The 19,913-nt window shown below is 41.0% G+C and overlaps 1 protein-coding gene across 2 annotated transcripts in view; it reads right to left on the bottom strand.

Annotated features, from left to right (window-relative positions):
• Ppp2r2a (protein phosphatase 2 regulatory subunit Balpha) overlaps positions 1-19,655 on the bottom strand; it is a 58,628-nt gene extending 38,973 nt beyond the window's left edge. Inside the window, exons 1-2 of one of the 2 annotated variants that reach the window (XM_051195465.1) lie at positions 19,368-19,655; positions 17,624-17,698 (exon numbers count right to left, since the gene is read on the bottom strand). In XM_051195465.1, the coding sequence (XP_051051422.1) occupies positions 17,624-17,698; positions 19,368-19,374 (82 nt within the window). In that variant the 5' untranslated portion in view covers positions 19,375-19,655. The remainder of the gene's footprint in view (positions 1-17,623; positions 17,699-19,367) is intronic. The other variant, XM_051195464.1, reaches the window with a different exon arrangement.
• Between the last annotated feature and the right edge of the window lie 258 nt (positions 19,656-19,913).

Here is a 19,913-nt window from a genome sequence, read left to right as displayed (position 1 = left end):
TCCCTCAAAGAAAACGAAAGGGAGCAGCCCAAATCTTTTTGGTATCCTCATCTCTCAGTGTATGTCATCATTTCTGCCATGCTTGTAGCAGCCCATTGCTAGGTCTTTCATATTTAAGGAGAGGGGCTTACACAAGACCAGAACACCAGAAGGCAGTATCCATCAGAACAATTATGGGGGCTGTACAATAGTTCCTTGGTCATCATAGAAAGACAGTAAAAACTGTCTGCCCGATGGTAATGCTATAAGCCAAAAAGAGACATCTAGATCAGTTTCAACTGAGCTTCAAGATTAAGATTCTTGTCAGCCCTAGCTGTCTCTCTGAAGCACCCCACCTGTGTGTGTGCGCGCGCGCGTGTGTGTGTGTGTGTGTGTGCGCGCGTGTGTGTGTGCGTGCACTTGGGTGAGAGATAGACAGACAGACAGAGATAGAGGCTTATTATGCATTGTTGTTGTATGAATCCCTGAAGGCTTACCCAGGGCCTTGCAGGATCTGAGGCAAGCACTCTATACTTCATTTATAGTCCCAGATCTCAATCTATTTGGTTTTTAATCCCTGGTTCAAAATAAATATCTAATGAACACAGGTCCCTTCTTTTTTACTCTCCAGGGGCCCTCAATCCCATAACACTATGGCAGTTAGCAATGTTATCCCCCGTGACTGCTAGTTTGTACCTGCTTGTTTGTAAGTTTCCTGCCAAGTGCTTTTCACAGCTTAGTTAGGACACTCTTCCAGGGTTCCAAGATACTCTTCCAGGGTTTCCAAGGATACTGAACTCTCCCCATTATACTCCTTGAACATTTCACAGTCTTTGTCTATTTGTTTTAACACATGAGCTTAGATCACCATTCACCACCACAAGTCTGTTGACTATTTGCTTAAATAAGGTTGTTTGCACATTCTTCCAAAGCCTCTGTTTTGATAAAAAAGTGACAGGAAATATATATTGATTTCCCCACCTGAATCATCTAATTCTACTGCTGAACAAAATAATATTTGTACCTACATCAATAATTCCCAGGAAATTCTCTTCTATGGCTAATTTTAACAAATGCTGTTGAATTTTGAAAAAACTTCAGCAACAAACTCAATTTAAACATCAGTTTAGGGCAGGCGTGGTAGCACAAGTGTTAGTATTCAACAATCTAAAGCAGGAGAATTACAAATAACAGGCAGCCTAGGCTACAGAGAAACCATGTAGCCTACAAAGCTACAGAAACACCATAAAACAACCTTGTTTATTTCTGAGACAGTTTTATAATTGGCTGGCCTAGTACTCACTTGTCATACACCCAACATTAGTCTTGAACTTTGCAGCAATTCTACTGTCTAAGCCTCTTGAGTGCTGAGTTTTATTGTTTTTTAATTTTAAAAAATGTAAGCCATGGCTACAAAGTGAAACCCTGTCTCAAAAAAAAAAAAAGATGATGATGATAATAATGCTAGGTATGAGGGTTTTTTTGGCCTGAGTGTATGTCTGTACACTTCATGTACGAAGTTCCCTCAGAGGCCAGAAGAGGGCATCAGACCCCTGGGACAGGAATTACATTGGGACCCAATGTTGGTACAGTGCTCTTAATCACTGAGCCATCATTCTAGACCCCATAACTAAATTCTATAATTGTGAATTACAAAATTCAGTAAACAGTCAAATGTACACACTATTAAAGGAACTAGAGACATAACTGCTCAGCAAGGTGCATAAATCATCCACTGCTGAACATAAGTTCCTGCAATGATATGCTCAGTGAGAGGCATACCTAGTGTTATACAATGTGTAAATATTTAATTAGAGACAAATCTTATGTAGCCAACAGTATTCTAGTTCACAAAACAAAATAATTGAAGACGGAATTTCTGTTCTGCCAGATACTGCAGCCATTTAGTCCCAAATAAGGCTTGTATTAATTATCAACTGTTGATGGCTCAGGGTTATTATTGGCTAGCTCTCAATTATTAACCACATTCTATGTATGTATTGCCACAAGGCTGTGGCTTACCTGTAATGCTCTGGCATGTTACTCCTTCAGTGGCTACATGGTTTCTCCCTTGTGAAACTTTCTGTCTTCCTCTTCCCAGCATTCTCCTAGTCTGGTAGCTCCGCCTATACTTCCTGCCTGACCTACACAAAGAGTTCTGAAACAACTAGAGTTGGGGGGTGGGAGTGGGAGGGAGAGGAGGGACTATCCCTGTAGTCCAGAGTAGCCTGGAACTCACTAATTAGCCCAGGTTGTCCTGGATCTTTTGACGGTCTTTCTTCCTTAGCCTTTTAAGTCCTGGAATTACAGATGTAAGCCATAATGCCTCGCTTCCATTCACACTCTTTTATTTATATCTTGATGATTTTCTGTTGCTCTGTTAGTTGGAACCTTTTCTATGTCTGGTCAGTTTCTCTCTCAGAGCATCCAGTTTTGAATTTAGTTTTGGTTGGTTTTCTTGTTATACATAGTTTGAAATGAACAATTTTCTGGTTTTGACCTATCCTTTCCTTGATTGTCCTTCTCAAGACTTCAAAAAACGTTTGCTTCGTTGTTTTCATATTTATAAAGTGTGTGTCATAACAGCTCTTTTCCCACAATCAATCATGGTATTTTATCGAATAAAATAAGAGCAATTTTCAACATTTTAAACTCATAGCAATCTTCTTTCACTTATAGGCTTTGATATTTATGCACACTCAGACATCAGGTTATTCTACCCACAAATACTTCAGCAGGGATTACTGCTAAAGGACTCTTCTCGTCAGCAGACTCCTGCTTGTTTCACACAGTGAAGACTTTTGGATTAAAATTTAATAGCATTCACATTACTATCAGAAGCAGGAACCAGACAACAAAGGAATTAATAGTCCTGACTAAAAGTTGTAAGAATTCTCTCCCAAAATGTAGAACAGTAAAAGGGGAAGTGGGGGGGGGGGGGATGAGGATTGGATCAATACAGAGTTCCAATAACCATGTCAGAGGTTGAACAAATGTGAGAGAAAGGAGATTACAAGTTGAGAAGATCCAACGTGTACCACCATCTCAATAAATTACACAAAACAGCCAAGGCATATCCGTCAGAAAGGGAGAAGCCAGGAACAGAGTGGCAAGCACCAAGATCCCCAACTCCTCAAAAACACTGCAGCAGTAGGCAGACAAGAAAGTGTCTTCCAGAAGCCAGGGAAAGGTTAAAGAAAGAAGCCAAGCTTGGCTGTACACCACATTGAACTGGAAGCTAGCTAGGCATGTCCAATCTGTAGCCCTCGGGGTGCATTAGCTGTGAATGGGGTTCCACCACATCAACCTGAAATTTTTGTTGTGTGTAGTTGTTGAGTGAATTTTGTAGATGACAACAGTTATGTTCCCTTTCCCCAGGTCTCTAGATTTGGGTCAAGTTGACAACTCAACTAGGTGGGGTTGAGGATTTGGCTTAGTGGTAGACCAGGCTGGCCTTGAACTCAGATCTGTCTGCCTCAGGATCTGCCTCCCAAGTACTAGGACTAAAGGCATGTGCAACCACCACCACCTGGCTGGGATATTCTGTCTTAACTAAAATAAACAATGTCCGGTCATAAAGGCAAACCTAATTGAACTCAGTGAGCCACAAAAACAAACAAAAAGACATGAAAATAAAAGGCCAGAGTCCCTGGGAAGGGTTTAACAAGATGGGATGTGATGGGAGGAATAAATGACAAAAATACTTTATATATTTGCATGAAATCAAAAGGATAATTAAGATTAAAGAGTAAGATTTTGTTTCTTAAGTTCATTCTCACAATTCTGGGAGACAATCTAGCATATGCAAACTTGACTAAACAGCAAGATCCAGCCTCAACTAAATGAGTTTAATCTAGAAATGGTTGTGCACTGTGATGTTCACTGCTCTTCTAAGGCCAGTACAAAGAAAGCTCCCATCCCAAGTTTGTTTATGTTTCTATTTTATCCACTGTGTTTGACATCTAGAACAGAGCTCCCTGGCAATGTTTATTTGTGGAACAATTTTCAGTACAATGAATCCACTCAGAAACAAAGAATTGTTATTTCTGTACTTGACTCCCCCTCTTCCCCCAAAAAACCCCTGACTTGTCTATCCCAATGCAGTCTCCCTGGCGGCAAGCAATAGCACTGGTGGTGACCCCGCAATGTTAGAACTGTACAATCTTTGACCCAGAATCTGACCAAGATCCTACCCAGCACATCCACATAAAGCTAAAGACTAGAAAAATCAACATGCTCTAAATTTAAAAAAAGAAAAAGAAAGAAAAGAGAAAATTGCTCACTGGCAATACAATGTGTTTTCCACTCTCCTCAAACACCTGCAGAATTTCCTAAGGACACTGAATATATTCATCAGTCTAGGCAAATTCTGGCAAAGAACTGAGATATGTATGGCACACGTCTGAAAGAGAATATTTACCATTTACACCTTGAGTAGCAAGCGAAATTACAGGCAAGGTTTTTTAAAGTTGAATTAAGTAGGGGCAATACAATGCCTTCAGATGCTCCAACCTCTGCTATGCGCAACTGACCCTAGCCTGTTCTAAGTGGGTGCCACCCTTACCCAATTCCATTACTCCTGATAGAAGGTACAGAGTACACATTACAGGAAAGAACAAAACACTGATGAAGGATGAGAAAAGAAGAAACAGGAGGGGGAAAAAAAAGATGACCACACTTGAACTTTTGTTACTCAACAATTTTAAATTACTCAAACAGTCAAAGTGCCACAAAGCCTAACCTCAACTGTGCTAAAAACCAACATTTCTTGGCCTGGCTTTCCCAATCTCCTAACCCAAAGCAAGCAATGTTCATTAAAGTATTTCCTGAACGCCCCATGAGTTCCAAACTGCCAAACAACTAGGTGATCTTGATTTGAGGACTAGAAGTATTTAAGATTCTTCGAGGTTGAAAAGATGACACAGCAGACTCTTCAGATGATCAGGGTTCAAGTCCTAGCACACACATAGTGTACACAACCATCTGTAACTCCATTTCCAGGAGGCCTGACGCCCTCTTCCAGCACATGGTATAGACAAACATGCAAGCAAAATACTCATAAAATGAAAAACAAAACCTTAAAAAAGAAAAAGAAAAAACTGGAAGTTTGTTCTGTTTGATGGCAGTGTGTTAATGGAACTGCAGCTGAACTTCCGGAATACTCACTCATGAAATTAACCCTTTGATTAACAAGGCAAGTGTTTGTTCCCTGCCACTCACTGCCTTCCTTTCTGTCTATCCAAAAATGAGATTAAAAAGAAAAAAAAAAAAATCACTTCACTTAGCAACCTATTCCCACTTAGAAACTTATTTCCACTGGGCAGTGGTGCACTGGAAGGAGGGAGGGAACCTATTCCCACACAATAGAGACTCAATAATACTTGCTCTCTGAGGTATACAACTTTCTCAGTTGGAAGGGATGGCTCAAGGGGAATAAAAGTACACCCTATATATGAATGACAAAAGGCAGGTAGTGCCAAAGGAAAAGGGACAGAGAACACAAAAATACTCCACAAAAGCTGTTTCTATATGGTTAATATCATGACATACTGTCAGGAGATGGACACCCTCATTCACTGACAGATGAAAACCAACCCCAACTTCCTAATGCAATTTGTTAATAAACATCCTAAGTCATGAAAGTGATGTTTTGGCCCAGCACCCCTAATTCTTCATAAATATGTCCTAAAGTGTTAAGATTCCCAAAGCATGCTCATCTAGCACAGTACTATTATCAGAACATAGTCTGGTATGCAGCTCAGCTGGTGGAGTGTTGGCCTTGCTTGGAGTTCAACCCCTAGATCTGTATGGTGTGGTACATGCCTATCTCACCACTTGGGAGGGTGAAGGCAAGAGGATCAGAAATTCAGGGTTATCTTTGGCTACTGTAAGTTTGAGGTCAACCTGAACTACACAAGACCTTATCTCAAAAAATCAAAAAAACAAAAAAAAAAAAAAAAAAACAACAAAAAAAAACCCCAAACTGTTTTTCTTTCAATTAAAATAAAAATTCTTACCCTAAATGTATAAATTAAATATACTAGCTAGACATACAAATACAGCCACTTACCACTTCAAACATAACTGGAAAAAAACATACATTTTATGACAAAGCATACATTTTATGAAATACACATTCACAGAAGACCTAGACCCACGTGTTAACATATGTCTAAAACTATGAGGCTACATTTCTGGTTGCCCCAAATAATACAATGAAGGTATCAAGTTATCCTCAGAGTTGGCTGAGTGGATTATAGAAGCTCATACATAAAAAGGGAGGCAGGCTGAAGTCAATTGTTTCCTCAACACTTAGCAGATATTTTATGCTTATTAGATATTATTTATTTAGTGTGCATATGTGGGCACTTGTGTGCCACAGATGAGTGGTAAGAGGACCACCTCCAGAGTCAGACATGCAGTGGTGGTGCACACCTTTAGTCCCAGCACTTGGGAGGGAGAGACAGCCTGGTCTATAAATCAAGTTCCAGGACAGCCATGACAGTTACACAAAGAAACTGTGTGTGCGTGTGCGTGTGTGTGTGTGGGGGGGGGGGGGAGGAGTGTCTGTTCTCTCCACCAGGTTCCCAGGGATTAAACTCAGGTCTTCAGGTTTGGTGGTAAGAGCCCTTTAAGAGCCTTTACTAATCAACCCACTTCATCAGTCCTATTTTATTCTTATAGGAAAACATGGCCCACAGTCATCAACTAAGCAGGGCTCTCAGAGACTGAAGCGACAAGCAGATCCTGTACGGTCTGAGCTAGGTCCTCTGGATATTATGTTATAGTTGTATAGCTTGGTGTTCTTATGGGTTTTCTAGCAGTGGGAGTATTTCTGACTCTCTTGTCTGCTTTTGGAACCCTTTTCCTCCTACTGGGTAGCCTCACCCAGCCTTAATATACAGGTATGTGCCTTGTAATACTGTAACTTACTATGCCATGACATCTCTGGGAGGCTTGCTCTTTTCTGAAAGGAACTGGAGAAGGGGAGACTCGGGGGGGATGGGTGAGATGGGCGCTGGGAGGAGTGAAGGGGAGGGAATATTCAATCAGGGCATAATATATGAGGGAAGAATAAATTAAAAATAAATAAATCAGGAAATTGTTTTTCTTCTTAGGCAAAATGACATATGTCTATATTTCTAGCCTCCCTCAGGGGGGAAAAAAAATTACTGTGTGCCATGAATTTATTGTAGCTTTATTTTCAGCCACCCAAGAAGTGTACACATTTCAGCATTTCAAACAATGCTTTAGAAACTGACCAAGCAGGGGCTGCAATAATGGTTCAATCATTAAGATGACTTAACTCTTCCTGCAGAGGTTGGTTCCAAGCACCTATTCACAGCTCCAATTTCAGGTCATCTGACAACCTCTTCTGACCTCCAAAGGCACCAACACATAAGCTTGTGTGCAGGCAAAACACTTATACATATGTAACAATAAATATTTTTAAAGCCTTCATTTAGAATGACAATCAAGTTTAATGATACACATATGAATGAAGATGTCATGATGATTTGGGCAGGTAGTCCATGCCTGTAATGCCAGAATTTAGACATAAAACAAGTAGATCATGAATTGGAGGCCTATCTGATATATGTAAGTTTAGTGCTAGAGAATGAAGCTGGCATCTTCATGCTTGTTAGGCACTTGTGAGTTTGTCTAGCCCCATGACAATTTTAAGTGTGTAGTCTATCAGTAAGCTCCAAATTCAATGAAAGACCATGTCCCAAAAGTAAGTTGGAAACTGGCTGTGTTCTGAACACCTTTAAGCCTATCTCTTGGAAGGCAATGAGAGGCAGGCAGATATCTTGCTTTACAGACCTGAATGTGCTCCAAGCCACCCAGGATTACACTGTGAGACCTATCTCTAAATAAGTGAGTAAATAAATAAGTGATAAATATAAGGCGGAAAGTGACTAAGAAAAAACAAACCATCAACCTCAGTTGTCTATGCATACAGGTACAGGTTCCTGCATATATTCATATACTACACTGCTTAAGAGACTAAGCAAAAGTTGGGCAAATTTTATGGACAACACAGTTTTCTTTAGTATCTGAGACCAAAAAAGCTTTACATTTTAAAGTATTTTCTCATGGTAACAAAAATGTTATAGAGACTACAGGGCTGAGGACATAGCTCAGTTGGCAGAGTGCCTGACTAGCATGCACGAAGCCCTGGGTTCAATCTCCAGCATATCATACACAAAGTGTGATGGCTCACACCTGTAATATCAATATTTGATAGTTTGAGGCAATAGTTCATTACCAGTTTCAAAAAAAAAAAAAAAAAAAAAAAATGGTGCAAGCCTTTAATCCCAGCACTTGGGAGGCAGAGGCAGTCGGATCTCCATGAGTTTGAGGCCAGCCTGCTCTACAGAGCGAGTCCCAAGACAGGCTCCAAAGCTACACAGAAAACCCCTGTCTCAAGGGGGGGGGGAGGGTGAGTGAAACTAATTTCAGGGAGTGGTTTACATGCTCAAATCTCTCCAATGCCTGACCTAACAAGATTCTCTTAACAGGACATGAGAATCAGCTGTATACATGGAGGAAAGAATCCAGCCTCATTCGAAATTGTGGCTAAGAAAGGGAGGATATTTAATAGTTTTGAGGTAGGGGTAGGTAGTGATTGCTCTCTGGCAGTCAAACCTGACAGCTAGCAGTTTCTTAAAGATCTGCAACCTGAAAAGAGAGCAGCACCTGTACTTTCAATTCCAAAGTTCTTGCTTATTATACTTGCTCCAACAGTTTCTGTAACATCTTGTACACTGGTTATCTGTAAAACACTTCACTGAAGCATACAGATTTCTCAAAATGTTGACACAATCTATTACACAGCACAAAAGCTACATTTAGTATAGTACTGATTCCATCTAAAAGGCCTTTGAAAATCAGAAGCTGGCTGGGCAGTGGTGGCACATGTCTTTAATCCCAGCACTCGGAAAACAGAGGCAGGCAGATCTCTGTGAGTTTGAGGCCAGCCTGGTCTTTCGATCAAGTTCCAGAACAGGCTCCAAAGCTACAGAGAAATCCTGTCTCAAAAACCAAAAAAAAAAAAAAAAAAAAAAGAAAAAAAAGAAAATCTGAAACTGTGGAATCGGAATCCACAAATGGCACTGCACACAAGTCTAGAATTACTGACCTGTAACCTTATGCAGCTCTTTATTATTTACTTATTTATGAGACCGGATTATACTATGTAGCCCTGGCTGGTGTGAAACTCATTATGTAGACCAGAGTGGCTACAAACTCAGAAATGCCTCTTGAGTTTTGGGATTAAAAGTATTTATGAAAACACCTGGCGCATTTCTCAGTTCTTAAAAGTAAAATAAAATGAAGAGGGCAACTAGCTCAGTAAGCAACCTTACAAAAACTCTTCCTTATAGAGGATGTGCCGTACCCTGTTGCAGAAATGCTTTTGGTATGCTTTCCAGTTTATAAAGTAACTTTTATCCAACAGGCACTCAAGCCAAAGTATCAGTAGTTCCCACTCTGTCAAGGGTATTCTCAAGCACAACTGGTCAGTTCTAGCTGGGCACAGTGGTATACACCTTTACTCCTAGCACTTGGGAGGCAGGTGGACTTCTATAAGTCTATGAGTTCACAGCTGACTACATAAAGAAACACCATCTCAATGATAATAATAAGTGTGTTCTCAGTAGCTGGTGTGTTGCTGAGGATTACTGTGACCATTAGTAATATAGGTACCTCTACACTGATTAATGCCAACTAAGATGACTATGGGCTGACCCATGTGACCTTCTCATTATTGCTATAAATGGCAACACTGTAAAAGGCAAGTTCACTGTTGTATCTATCATTATGAAAACACTCTGAATCATAAACATGTTCAAAGAGTTTAGAGGTTGCCAGACCATACACTGTCAACAACGGGTCTGAGTGACAACAATTTTCACAGTGGTTATTTACTCTGATCAGAAAAATGCCCATGTATAAACACACACAATATAAATTTGCAGACATTAAAAGCTTTCATAAAGCATTCTAACCCGTCTATATAGTTCACATCTCAGTTTCAAAATGGCACTGGCAGAAAATTCAGTAAATCTCCAAACTGAAATAATATGAAAACAAAAATATGGGCTGGGCAGTCAGCAGTAGAATGCTCACCTAGTGCAAGCAAAGGCCTCAGTTCTAGGTTCCATTACTAGCACCAGCTTCCCCTAAAATAAACCATACTGTAAACATAAGGGAAAAGACTAGCTGTGGTCATAGTGGCACATAATCCCAGTACTTGAGAGGTGGAAGCCTAAGGATGAACTTCAGAGTCGACCTTTTCCTTGGCTAAACAAAAAGCAATCAAACAAACAAAAACTGCAAAATACCTTCAACTGAATTAAAAGAAATCAATTTATGATGGGAGATGCCATTATGTATATATGTTTCTCATACTGGTTAATGAATAAAGCACTGTTGGCCAATAGGAAAGCAAGATAGGCGGGACTAGGAGACAAGGAGGAAAGAGGAAGTAGTAAGAAGGAGTGAAGATGGAGAGACTGGGGAGACGAGACGCTGGCCCCTTTCCCCGGTAAGAAGACCACGTGGAAATATTAGATTAACAAAAATGGGTTAATACTTAAGACAGAGCTAGCCGATAAGAAACAAGTAACGGGCCAACAGAATTATATCAAATACAGAGTCTCAGTGTGTTAATTGGGGCTGGCGTGGCGGCGGGACTAGACCAGCGGCAGGCAGAAAAACCATACTCCTTACAAACTTATCTTTTTTTGGAACAGGCTCTTGCTCTGCATCCCACACTGGCCTCAAAATCTTGGCTCTCTTGCCTCAGCCTCCAAAATGCTGTGATTACAGGGGAACCACAGAGCTCAGGTTGGGGATCAGCATTTGAAATAAAATTGCATTAGGAAAATGAAGGCAAGATAAGCATCTTAGTGGCTGCACTTGAACAAGATTACAGTTAATACATTAACCTTCTCAACAAGGTCTGCTTACTTCATAGGGTTTTTGTGAAGATTAATAAATACATACACACAAAGCAATGACCCAGGAGTAATGCAGTGGCTCAAGCCAGTCATCTAGGCACTTTGGGGAGGCTGAGGCAGAGGGCAGATTGCTTTGAGTTTTGGGCCAGCCTAGACAACAGAATAAAACAGCATCTCCACATACAGAAAAGACAGAGCAGTGAGATGGCTCACTGACTGAACGTGTGCCCAATCCCCAGGGACCCCAAGGACCCACACAGAACACTGGCTCTAAGTTCTCTGACCTCCTCCATGTGGGTCATCACACAATACACACATTAGTGTAATTTTAAAAATAAAATGAGACAAAGTATACCACATGCATTATGCTAGCAGTTGTCATTACTTAACAGCCAGGTCAACTCTTCTACACACTTGGCATTAACAGAAAACTAATCTTTGTCCAGGTTTTATTTCTTTCCTTCTATTAAGGGAACAACCTGGGTTCCTTAATGACTCAATTATAATTTCTATCTTCACTCCAAGTAAGACAAGGAAAACATCACAACTAAAGATATTAACCAGACACCTATTTTCAATATTTCAATTTTCTCATTAAAGAGCTAACTTACAATGTAGTCATCTTTCTTCTTGCAACTAAACCTTTATTTACAAATAAAGGAACTTGTCTATTCATACAAGCAATCTTTCGTCTCACCACTCTAATTATTCCACTATTTTCAAGGACTTGGTTGGTTCTAAATTGATTATGAAATTACTATTAGAAATTACTATTAGAATATTAAATGATGTTTAATTTCCAATTTATTTTCAAAACTTGAGACAAATGCCAGCTAACTCACTTGTAATGACCACTGCTTCTTACAGGCTTTTATCACTAAATATATAAAAGAAAAAAACTCACTACCTTACAACAACGAAACTATCTGATACTACAGACTGCCACTGAGGTTATTTACTGGGTAAATGTACACTGAGTGACAGCACTTGCCATGAAAGGTATCCCATGTCAAAGGAAGAACGCTAAATAAGACCACTGCCCTTGGTCATTTGATTTTAGAATATGGCCCAGGTTTCAATCAATGCTTTGAAACCTGAAAAACAGGCTTCTACCATTTTTTTTTTTGTTGTTGTTTTCTTTTTAAACTTACCTTCATGTCTAAACCTAAACAAATATACTACTCCAATGAATAGATACTACATTAAACTTGGTTTATATTCTACCATTAACCACACAGATTTTTAAAAAATGGTCTGGTATACCCTAAAGATTGATTATTTCTCAAAATATTTTCATGTCCTTATTTGGGATATATTTAGACTCTACCATTTAAAAAATATTTTCTAAGAACCAGTTCACAAGTTTAAACCCTAACAAAACAGGAAGCAAAGAACTGAAAAGATACAGTGCATTTTGATTCAGGTTTCATAAAACCAGGTTTTATGTGACAAAATCCTATCCTAAAATAATTTCCTATGAAACAAAGCTACTATCAAATATGCAGATCAGAAAAATATAAAGTGAAAGTTATATTTAAAAAATTATTGAATAAGCAGGGTGTCATGGTGCACTACCGAAATCCTTCCACTTGTGAGGCTGAACCCAGAAGATCACAAGTTCCAAGGGAGTCTGCTATGCAGTGAGTTTGGAAATGATTTCGCTTTTTCCTATTTTGTTGAAGTCATACTTTAAAAGCAATAAATGGGAAAAGATGAAGTGGGGGAAGTATATAAAAATGGGACAGCTTCTGGGCAATGGTGGTGCATGCCTTTAATCTCAGTACTTGGGAGAGAAAGGCAGATGGACCTCAGCTGAGTTCAAGGCCAGCCTAGTCTACAAAGTGAGTTCCAGGACAGCTACAACTTTTACAGGGAGAAACCCTGTGGGGGCAGAAGGGGGGATCAAAACAAAAATTTCCAAATTAATAAAAAATGACAAACAGATATCTATCTATACACCAACACCCAGGTCAAGATGCTTGAGGCATCCCAACCTCATGAGAACTTCTTCCATCTGCTTAGAAGGGCTGCTTTTAGGCCAACTAGTAGCTTCTTTTTGTGTACTAGCTTTACATTTGTCTCTAATCTTCAACTCAGTTTTCTACTTGTTTAGACCCTGCTAGTGCAATCAAAGAATGTATACCATGAGGAAAGCAAATAAAAGCAAAGTACAATGTTACATATACATATGAAGAAATTCATTATACTAAAGAATTTTTTAAAAGTCCAAGCATGGTGACATGCATGGCCTGCAATCCCAGAATTTGGGAGGTGGGAGCAAGGATCAGAAGTAAGGCCATCCACTGTTGTGTAGAGTTTGAGCTTCCACACATAAAGGTTACCATGCCTTCACTTTGGCCAACAAAGCTTTGGTAACTATTAAAGACCATACATACTCTATGGGCTATAGAGAAGGCTCAGGAGATAAGAGCACTGGCTACTCTTCCAGAGAACCCCAGTCTGATTACCAGAACTCACTTGGCAGCTTACAATGGTCTGCAACTGCAAGTTTAGATTGTCTGACCTCCATAGGCTAAAGGCACACACATAGTACAAAGACGTATGTGCAGGCAAAACACCCACACATAAAGCAATAAGACAATCCCCCAATTTCCTCACCCTCTAATTATCCCTTACTTGCTCTAAGCACCAAAGTAACAATAAATTTTGACAAGGCTCTTACAAGAAGGGCATGCTCACGTACACTTGTAATACCAGCAATACCAGCTCTGAGGCAGGAAGCGCTTGAGTTCCATGCCTGCATAGACTACACCAAAGAGTTCCAGTCTCAAAATAAATAAAAAAAATAAAACAGGCCCCAGATACGACAGAGGTAGGTGGAGGTGGATCTCTGTGAGTTCAGAGCCAGGAAGCAAGTACTAGGTCAGCCAGAGCTACATGTGAGACCATGCCTCAAAAACAAAACAAACAAAAAACAAAAACTGCCTATTCTTATCAGCAAGGTGAGTGTTCTGTTTTGTAGGTATAAATCCATTTAAACATCAAAATAGCACTAAGACCGGGTTTACAGTAAGTCTTTTTTATAGTGGATGAAGAGGCATGGGTGAGTTGATATGCCCAACACTACAATGGTGTTACAAGATCAAAGAAAATCAAAGACCTAAATGCAATAGTGTTACAGAGACCTTAAAGACCATGAGAACTCCACGAGAAAACTAGAATGATAGACATTAGTACTTCTTCTTCTCAAAAAAAAAAAAAAAGTTATTCCGAAGGTAAAACACATAAGCTGTACATAAGCTGTATGCCTGTAGACCTGGGTAAACAGAACAGTATCATAGCATGGGTGTCCTGACCGGAAGATCTAAATAAGCCAAAGGCAGCAAGAGCCCATGGCTGAGTGTCAAGTTCTGTTCTGTACTTACAACTCCTGAGCCTTAAGAAGTCAATCCAGTTAAAACTTATTATTAAAACTTATCAATAGTAATAACATGGGGCACTACCTCATTCTGACATCTTTGGGAACTAACAGAGCAGAAAATAAACAGAATCACTCACTTCATCCAGCCCCTGTCATTTTTATGTCTAAGTACAGGAACCCGGAAGGGCTCTGACCCAGAGCAACAGATTAAGACTCTCATTTATGTTGGAGCAGGGGCTCCTGCCTTCTCTTATAAGCTGCAAACCAGAAACTGGAAGGCTGCCAAGTAAATAATATGTAAGAAGAGCCAGAAGTGCACCCCAACTATCCTACCTTTCACCTCTCTTATTCACCTTTCAAAAACCTAGCAACAGTTAACACTGACTTTTACTCAAGATATTCAATGCTTACGGTGTGCCAGGTATTGTTCTAAGCAGAGCAGTTTGCACAGGACATTTGTAGGGAAACAAAGATCACTCTGGCTCTAGGCTTACAGTGTACCAGTAGTTCAAGGCACTAAATATAGTATCTATTTAACAAAGTGCTGTAAAAAAGTGATTTTAAAACTGATTTCCTCTGGAGGTAATTAAAAGATTCTATGTGTGACTGAGGATGAGTAGGATTCTGATAAGGGAACAATTGTAGGAGGATGTCAGACATACCAGTATGGGATTGGCAGCTGAGGATATACCTGAGTGGTACAGCAATTGCCTAGCATGCACAAGGCTCAGGGTTCAATCTCCAGAACAGCAAAAACAATCACAAGTACAGTACAGAGGGATTGCTTGAACAGTATCAGTTCAATGGTCTCATGAGCTTAAGAGAACCACACTGAAGAAATGTTACACTTTGCCAGCTAAAATTTTGTTTCTAATCCAATGATCCACTAAAGATATCTGAGAAAAATGACAAACCATTTTAAAATTAACTTTTAAGTAAAGTACAAAAGAAAACAGAACTTATTCAGAAAGTTACTATAGCTGAGCATGGTAGCCACACCTTTAAACCCACTAGGAAGAATCAAGTGGATCTCTGTGAGCTCAAAAGCCAGCATGCTCTATGGAGATAGTTCCATGACAACCAGAACTACAGAGAAATAGGGGGTGGGGGAGGAACAAACACACACACACACACACACACACACACACACACACACCCTAAACTACAACCCAGACAGAATGAATCAATACTGGACAAATGTGAATAGAAGATGAAAGTATTACAAGTAAATCAGCATGCCTTGGTAGCTGACATTCACATATTATAAGCCACTGACAACAAAGAAATGAGAAGGTATCATTAACAGAAAGCAGGCAATCTAAAGATGGAGCTAGAGGCAACCATCTAAAGATTATAATCTATATGTATGGGCCATGTATAATAATCATATTCTACATTAGAAAAGCAAAACTTCCCTTTGATAAACATTAATAGAAAAAGATAGACAAACTATAGTTTCCAAGAATCTGCAAATCAAAGCAGAGTAACTTGAAAACAATGCTACTTATGTACTGTGAAGACACAGTACTAGAACAAGTTCTGTTCTTACTAAAGCATACTCCAAGTCTTGACGTTTGAAAATTTATGTTGTCACTACAGTATGTACCCTAGAAAGTTATTTAATGAATCAAGAGCGAAACTATTAAGTACTAATAAACAAGAATTAAAACTGACTATCAATGTTTTGTGTGTACATGTATGATCACAAACTATCACTTGTTTCATTAAGTGATTGATGTTCAGCTTAGAAAATCAATTTCTTCTGACTAAGCCTTCTGCCCCATGATTAACAAGCAAACTGAGTTTAAGGGTAGACAGCTTATGTTCTAGACACCACACACCCCAGGTTCTCAGTATCGGGAGACCTCTGATAAGGTGAATATGTAGAATGCAACCAAGGAATGTTTTCCCAAGTACAGAGCACTTTCATAATGTGTTGAGTTATTACACAACACAGAACTGAAGATCCAATATCTGAGAGCCTACTACTCAACAGGTAATGGAGTTACAAAATCGGTAATACTTGACTCCACCCTCTTGTACGTAGGATTTATTTCTTTAAATGAGTTCAACAGAAAACCAGCACACACTGATTTGATGACCATTGCTGAGTCACTCTCAAATTCTCTAATTCTTCCAAGTTTCTGGTTTCTCATGTGGAAAAGGGATGAGGACCCACCAGAAAAACAAAGATGGAAGAATTTATAAAATATGACAATTACACCAGTGACTTCCAATAGGACTCACCACACTGAATATACATCGGTGACAAATGTCACCACACAAACATCTGGTTAGTCAACAATCTTTGCCCTACCACCACCTGAAAAAACTCCTCACAACAGCACTCTGTGATTGGGAGGAGGAACACCAATCTCACCAGGAAAAGGTACACTTGAGAGAAAGGGTCATACATTTTCACAGACAACCATCTGAAAATCAGAAGTCCATGCTGTAACTTGTCTGACTTCTGTTTAGAAAAATCCCACTATTCTGCTGGGCAAATAGAGGCAGGACAATCTCTTGAGTCCAAGACCAGCCAGGTATTCTGTCTTCATGTCTGTCTGCACCCACCACCCACCCAACCCTCTCACACCTACACCTACCAATACCACAGACTTCAAATATTTCTGAGCAAAGAAATAATGTAACCATCCTTTTGGAGAGTATCTGTCTCTACCACAAAAGACCTTCTCAAAATGAGTACAAGGCCTTCACATTCTAAAACTTCAAGGAAGTTCTGAAATAAATTAGCCAGGTTTTATCTCAAAAAGTCCCCTAGAAAAGTGGTTTATTATTATATCTTAACAGCACACATGAATCCCTGCAAGATAATAAAGTAAATAATTTGAGTCAGCACTCTTTCAGCAAACATGTTAACTAATACTACAATCGCAAAGTAGTTAAGTTCAAAAGAACCTAAGTCTTCCCACAGAATAAAAGATTTCTAAGCTAAGTGCTGCTGGCATCTATTTATATTTAACTAAAGACAAAAACACAAACTTGCAAGTCCAGTTATTTGCATATAGAATGTATGTCACAAGAAAACCTCAATTACAGGAACCTCAGAGCACTTACTGCTCACCATTTACTGCATTAATTCAATGAAAAAAATAAAACAAGACATAAAGAGATATAAAGACTTTTTCAGAAAGATGATTTTTAAAACTATTGTCCCACCTCTTGGACAACAGACACAAAACATTCTTCAAGTGTAATAGGCTCAGTTTAGTTCATGGTCCTTCAGTACCCAGGACTTTTAAATCAACACTCAGTTGTTATGGTTAAACTTTCTTACCTTCTGCTACATCATCATCTACTGCTCCTTTCACCTGAGAAAAACACCATTGAATATCATTCCCTCCTCCAGCTCCTAGAAGAAAACATAGCAATTAAAACCGAGTTCTATTCTGTTTACTCTCATAAACACAGAGATGGTATCTGAGACTACTACATACACAGCCACCACTGAGCCCACAAATCTGGAACCAAATTTGGCTCCAATAGCTGGTAGAGCATTCAAAACAAGACTGCAGGTATGAAATATTCAAAGGCATACAGTCTATCAATCATTATCATTGTACCCCTTGAAGACAATCAGAGCCTTTCAAGTAAGACCTACCAGAAACAAAAATAAATACCCAAAGTTAGTTTTCCTTTAAATGTGCAAAGGGCCCACTGAAGAGTTATAAGGCTAAACTACCATGAAATATAGAACGAAGAGAAAACTTTGGGAACATTACTCCCTGAGGATTGATTCGTGTGAACCCTACCACCGAAGCATGGACACAGCAAACACAACACCCATTTCTTTGCATTCATTAGGAGCAAGTCACTAGCTGCAGACACAGGAAAAGGGGTGGCAATGAATACCAGGTCAAAGGATGCTGACTCTGCCTCCCTTCACCTAGCCAGAGAACCCAAAGGACCGGGAAAGAGCAACTTTGCCAATATGTCATCTCCTACAAAACAGTTCTAATTATCATTTCATTGTTCGGCAAGGTCAAGGGGCAGCTTGTTTGTATAGCAAACTAAATCAGCTCAACATAACTTCTTTAAAAGTCCTATTATCTATGTAAACATTGAAAGACAAGGAAAACTGGTTTAATCTCAGACACTGCCCCGGTCTGAAGAGGAAATTGGGGGGGGGGGGAGAATTGCCTCACTCCTGGATTTCTGGAAAACAAACTGAATCTCAATACAGAATTACTCTACTAGCAGGAAGGACTTCAAAGATAACCAACTCTCAAAGGCCATTAACCCTCGCTTTTCCTTTACCTATTCCTTGCTAAATTATTCTCAATCGGGTTTTCTCCGTGCTTTTCCCCCACTGCAAGCTTTTATGAAATCTCTCCCTCTCTCTTTGGCTATTTATATCACTGAACTCCACAACTATTTTAACTCCGAGAAACCCTTCTGGGAAAAGGACATCTGCACAAACGATAGCGTGCAAAATGCAAAGTTTAAATTACCTGTTTCTTCCAACCTCCCAGCCTAATCCTTAACAAGTTCTATTAAAGGCCTAGCACTCATGATGACAACGATTAAGTCCAAGGAAGGGAGCACAGTCGCCACGAAATTCAGGCTTCCACTCTCAAATCTGACCTACCCATAGTGTGTGTGTGTGTGTGGTGCTGTGAGGGGAGACATATGCCTCCATTGTATTTTAACTTGCAAAGCGCTCTTCCTCATCAGTGCAGAATATGTTTCTGCAGGAAGGCTCGCAGCAGACGGGAAAAAGAGGAATGACTATGTGCGGAGGAGCGGAGGGAGCAGGGTGCAGAGGGGATCCATCTGCACGCCGGCACCCGCCCCACCCACGCAGACCCCCACCCCCACCGCACCCGTGCCCGAGCGGTGCCAGGCCCGGGGCCCTGCCTGCAGGCCCCACCATCCCAGCCCGGTGCCAGGCCCGCCCGCCCGCCCCGCACTCGGCCAGCGCCCCAGGCCAAGGCCCCGCCGCCACAGTCACTAGGGGGTGACGGAGAGCGCACTGAGGAAGCGGCACCCTGTCAGCCGGCCGAGGGCCGTTTCTCCTTTACCTGCCATGTCGCGCTGCAAATGATGACCCTGCCGGGCTCCTTGGGGTCTCCGCGACCGGGGCTCAGCCCCCTCACCTGGGGATGGGGGGATCGAGGGCGCGGATGGAGGCGGATGGCACCTGAAGGGGGAGGGGACGGGAACCGGGGCGGAAGGGAAGTGGCCCGGGAGGAGCGGCCGGCAGGATGATGACTTTCACTCGGGGGCTTCCCCTCTCGTGATCCTTCTCTCGAGGTGGCGGCGGCGGCGGCGGCGGCGGCGGCGGCGGCGGCGGCAGCGGCTACGACAGCGACGGCGGCCGCGGCGGCAGGGGCAGACGACTCCACTTTCAAAATGGCGCCTGCTGGCTGGCCGGTGACGTCACCCCGGGGGCGGAGCGCCTTTGGGGTGGGCCGCGCTGGGTTGGTCACGCCTCCTTCCTGCCGGGCTCTAGCTCCGCCATCCCGCTGGGACCCTGCTCAGAGCCCTGCACTGAGCCAAGGTGGTGGTTTGTTGCTCTGGCTGTGGGTTATGCCAAGTTAGGCCACGGTGCCCTCACACTGTCCCAA

This window comes from Phodopus roborovskii, unplaced genomic scaffold (genome assembly GCF_943737965.1).
Source record: "Phodopus roborovskii unplaced genomic scaffold, PHOROB, whole genome shotgun sequence".
In the NCBI taxonomy this organism is placed as follows: domain Eukaryota; kingdom Metazoa; phylum Chordata; class Mammalia; order Rodentia; family Cricetidae; genus Phodopus; species Phodopus roborovskii.
This window is presented reverse-complemented; position numbering and strand designations above follow the sequence as displayed.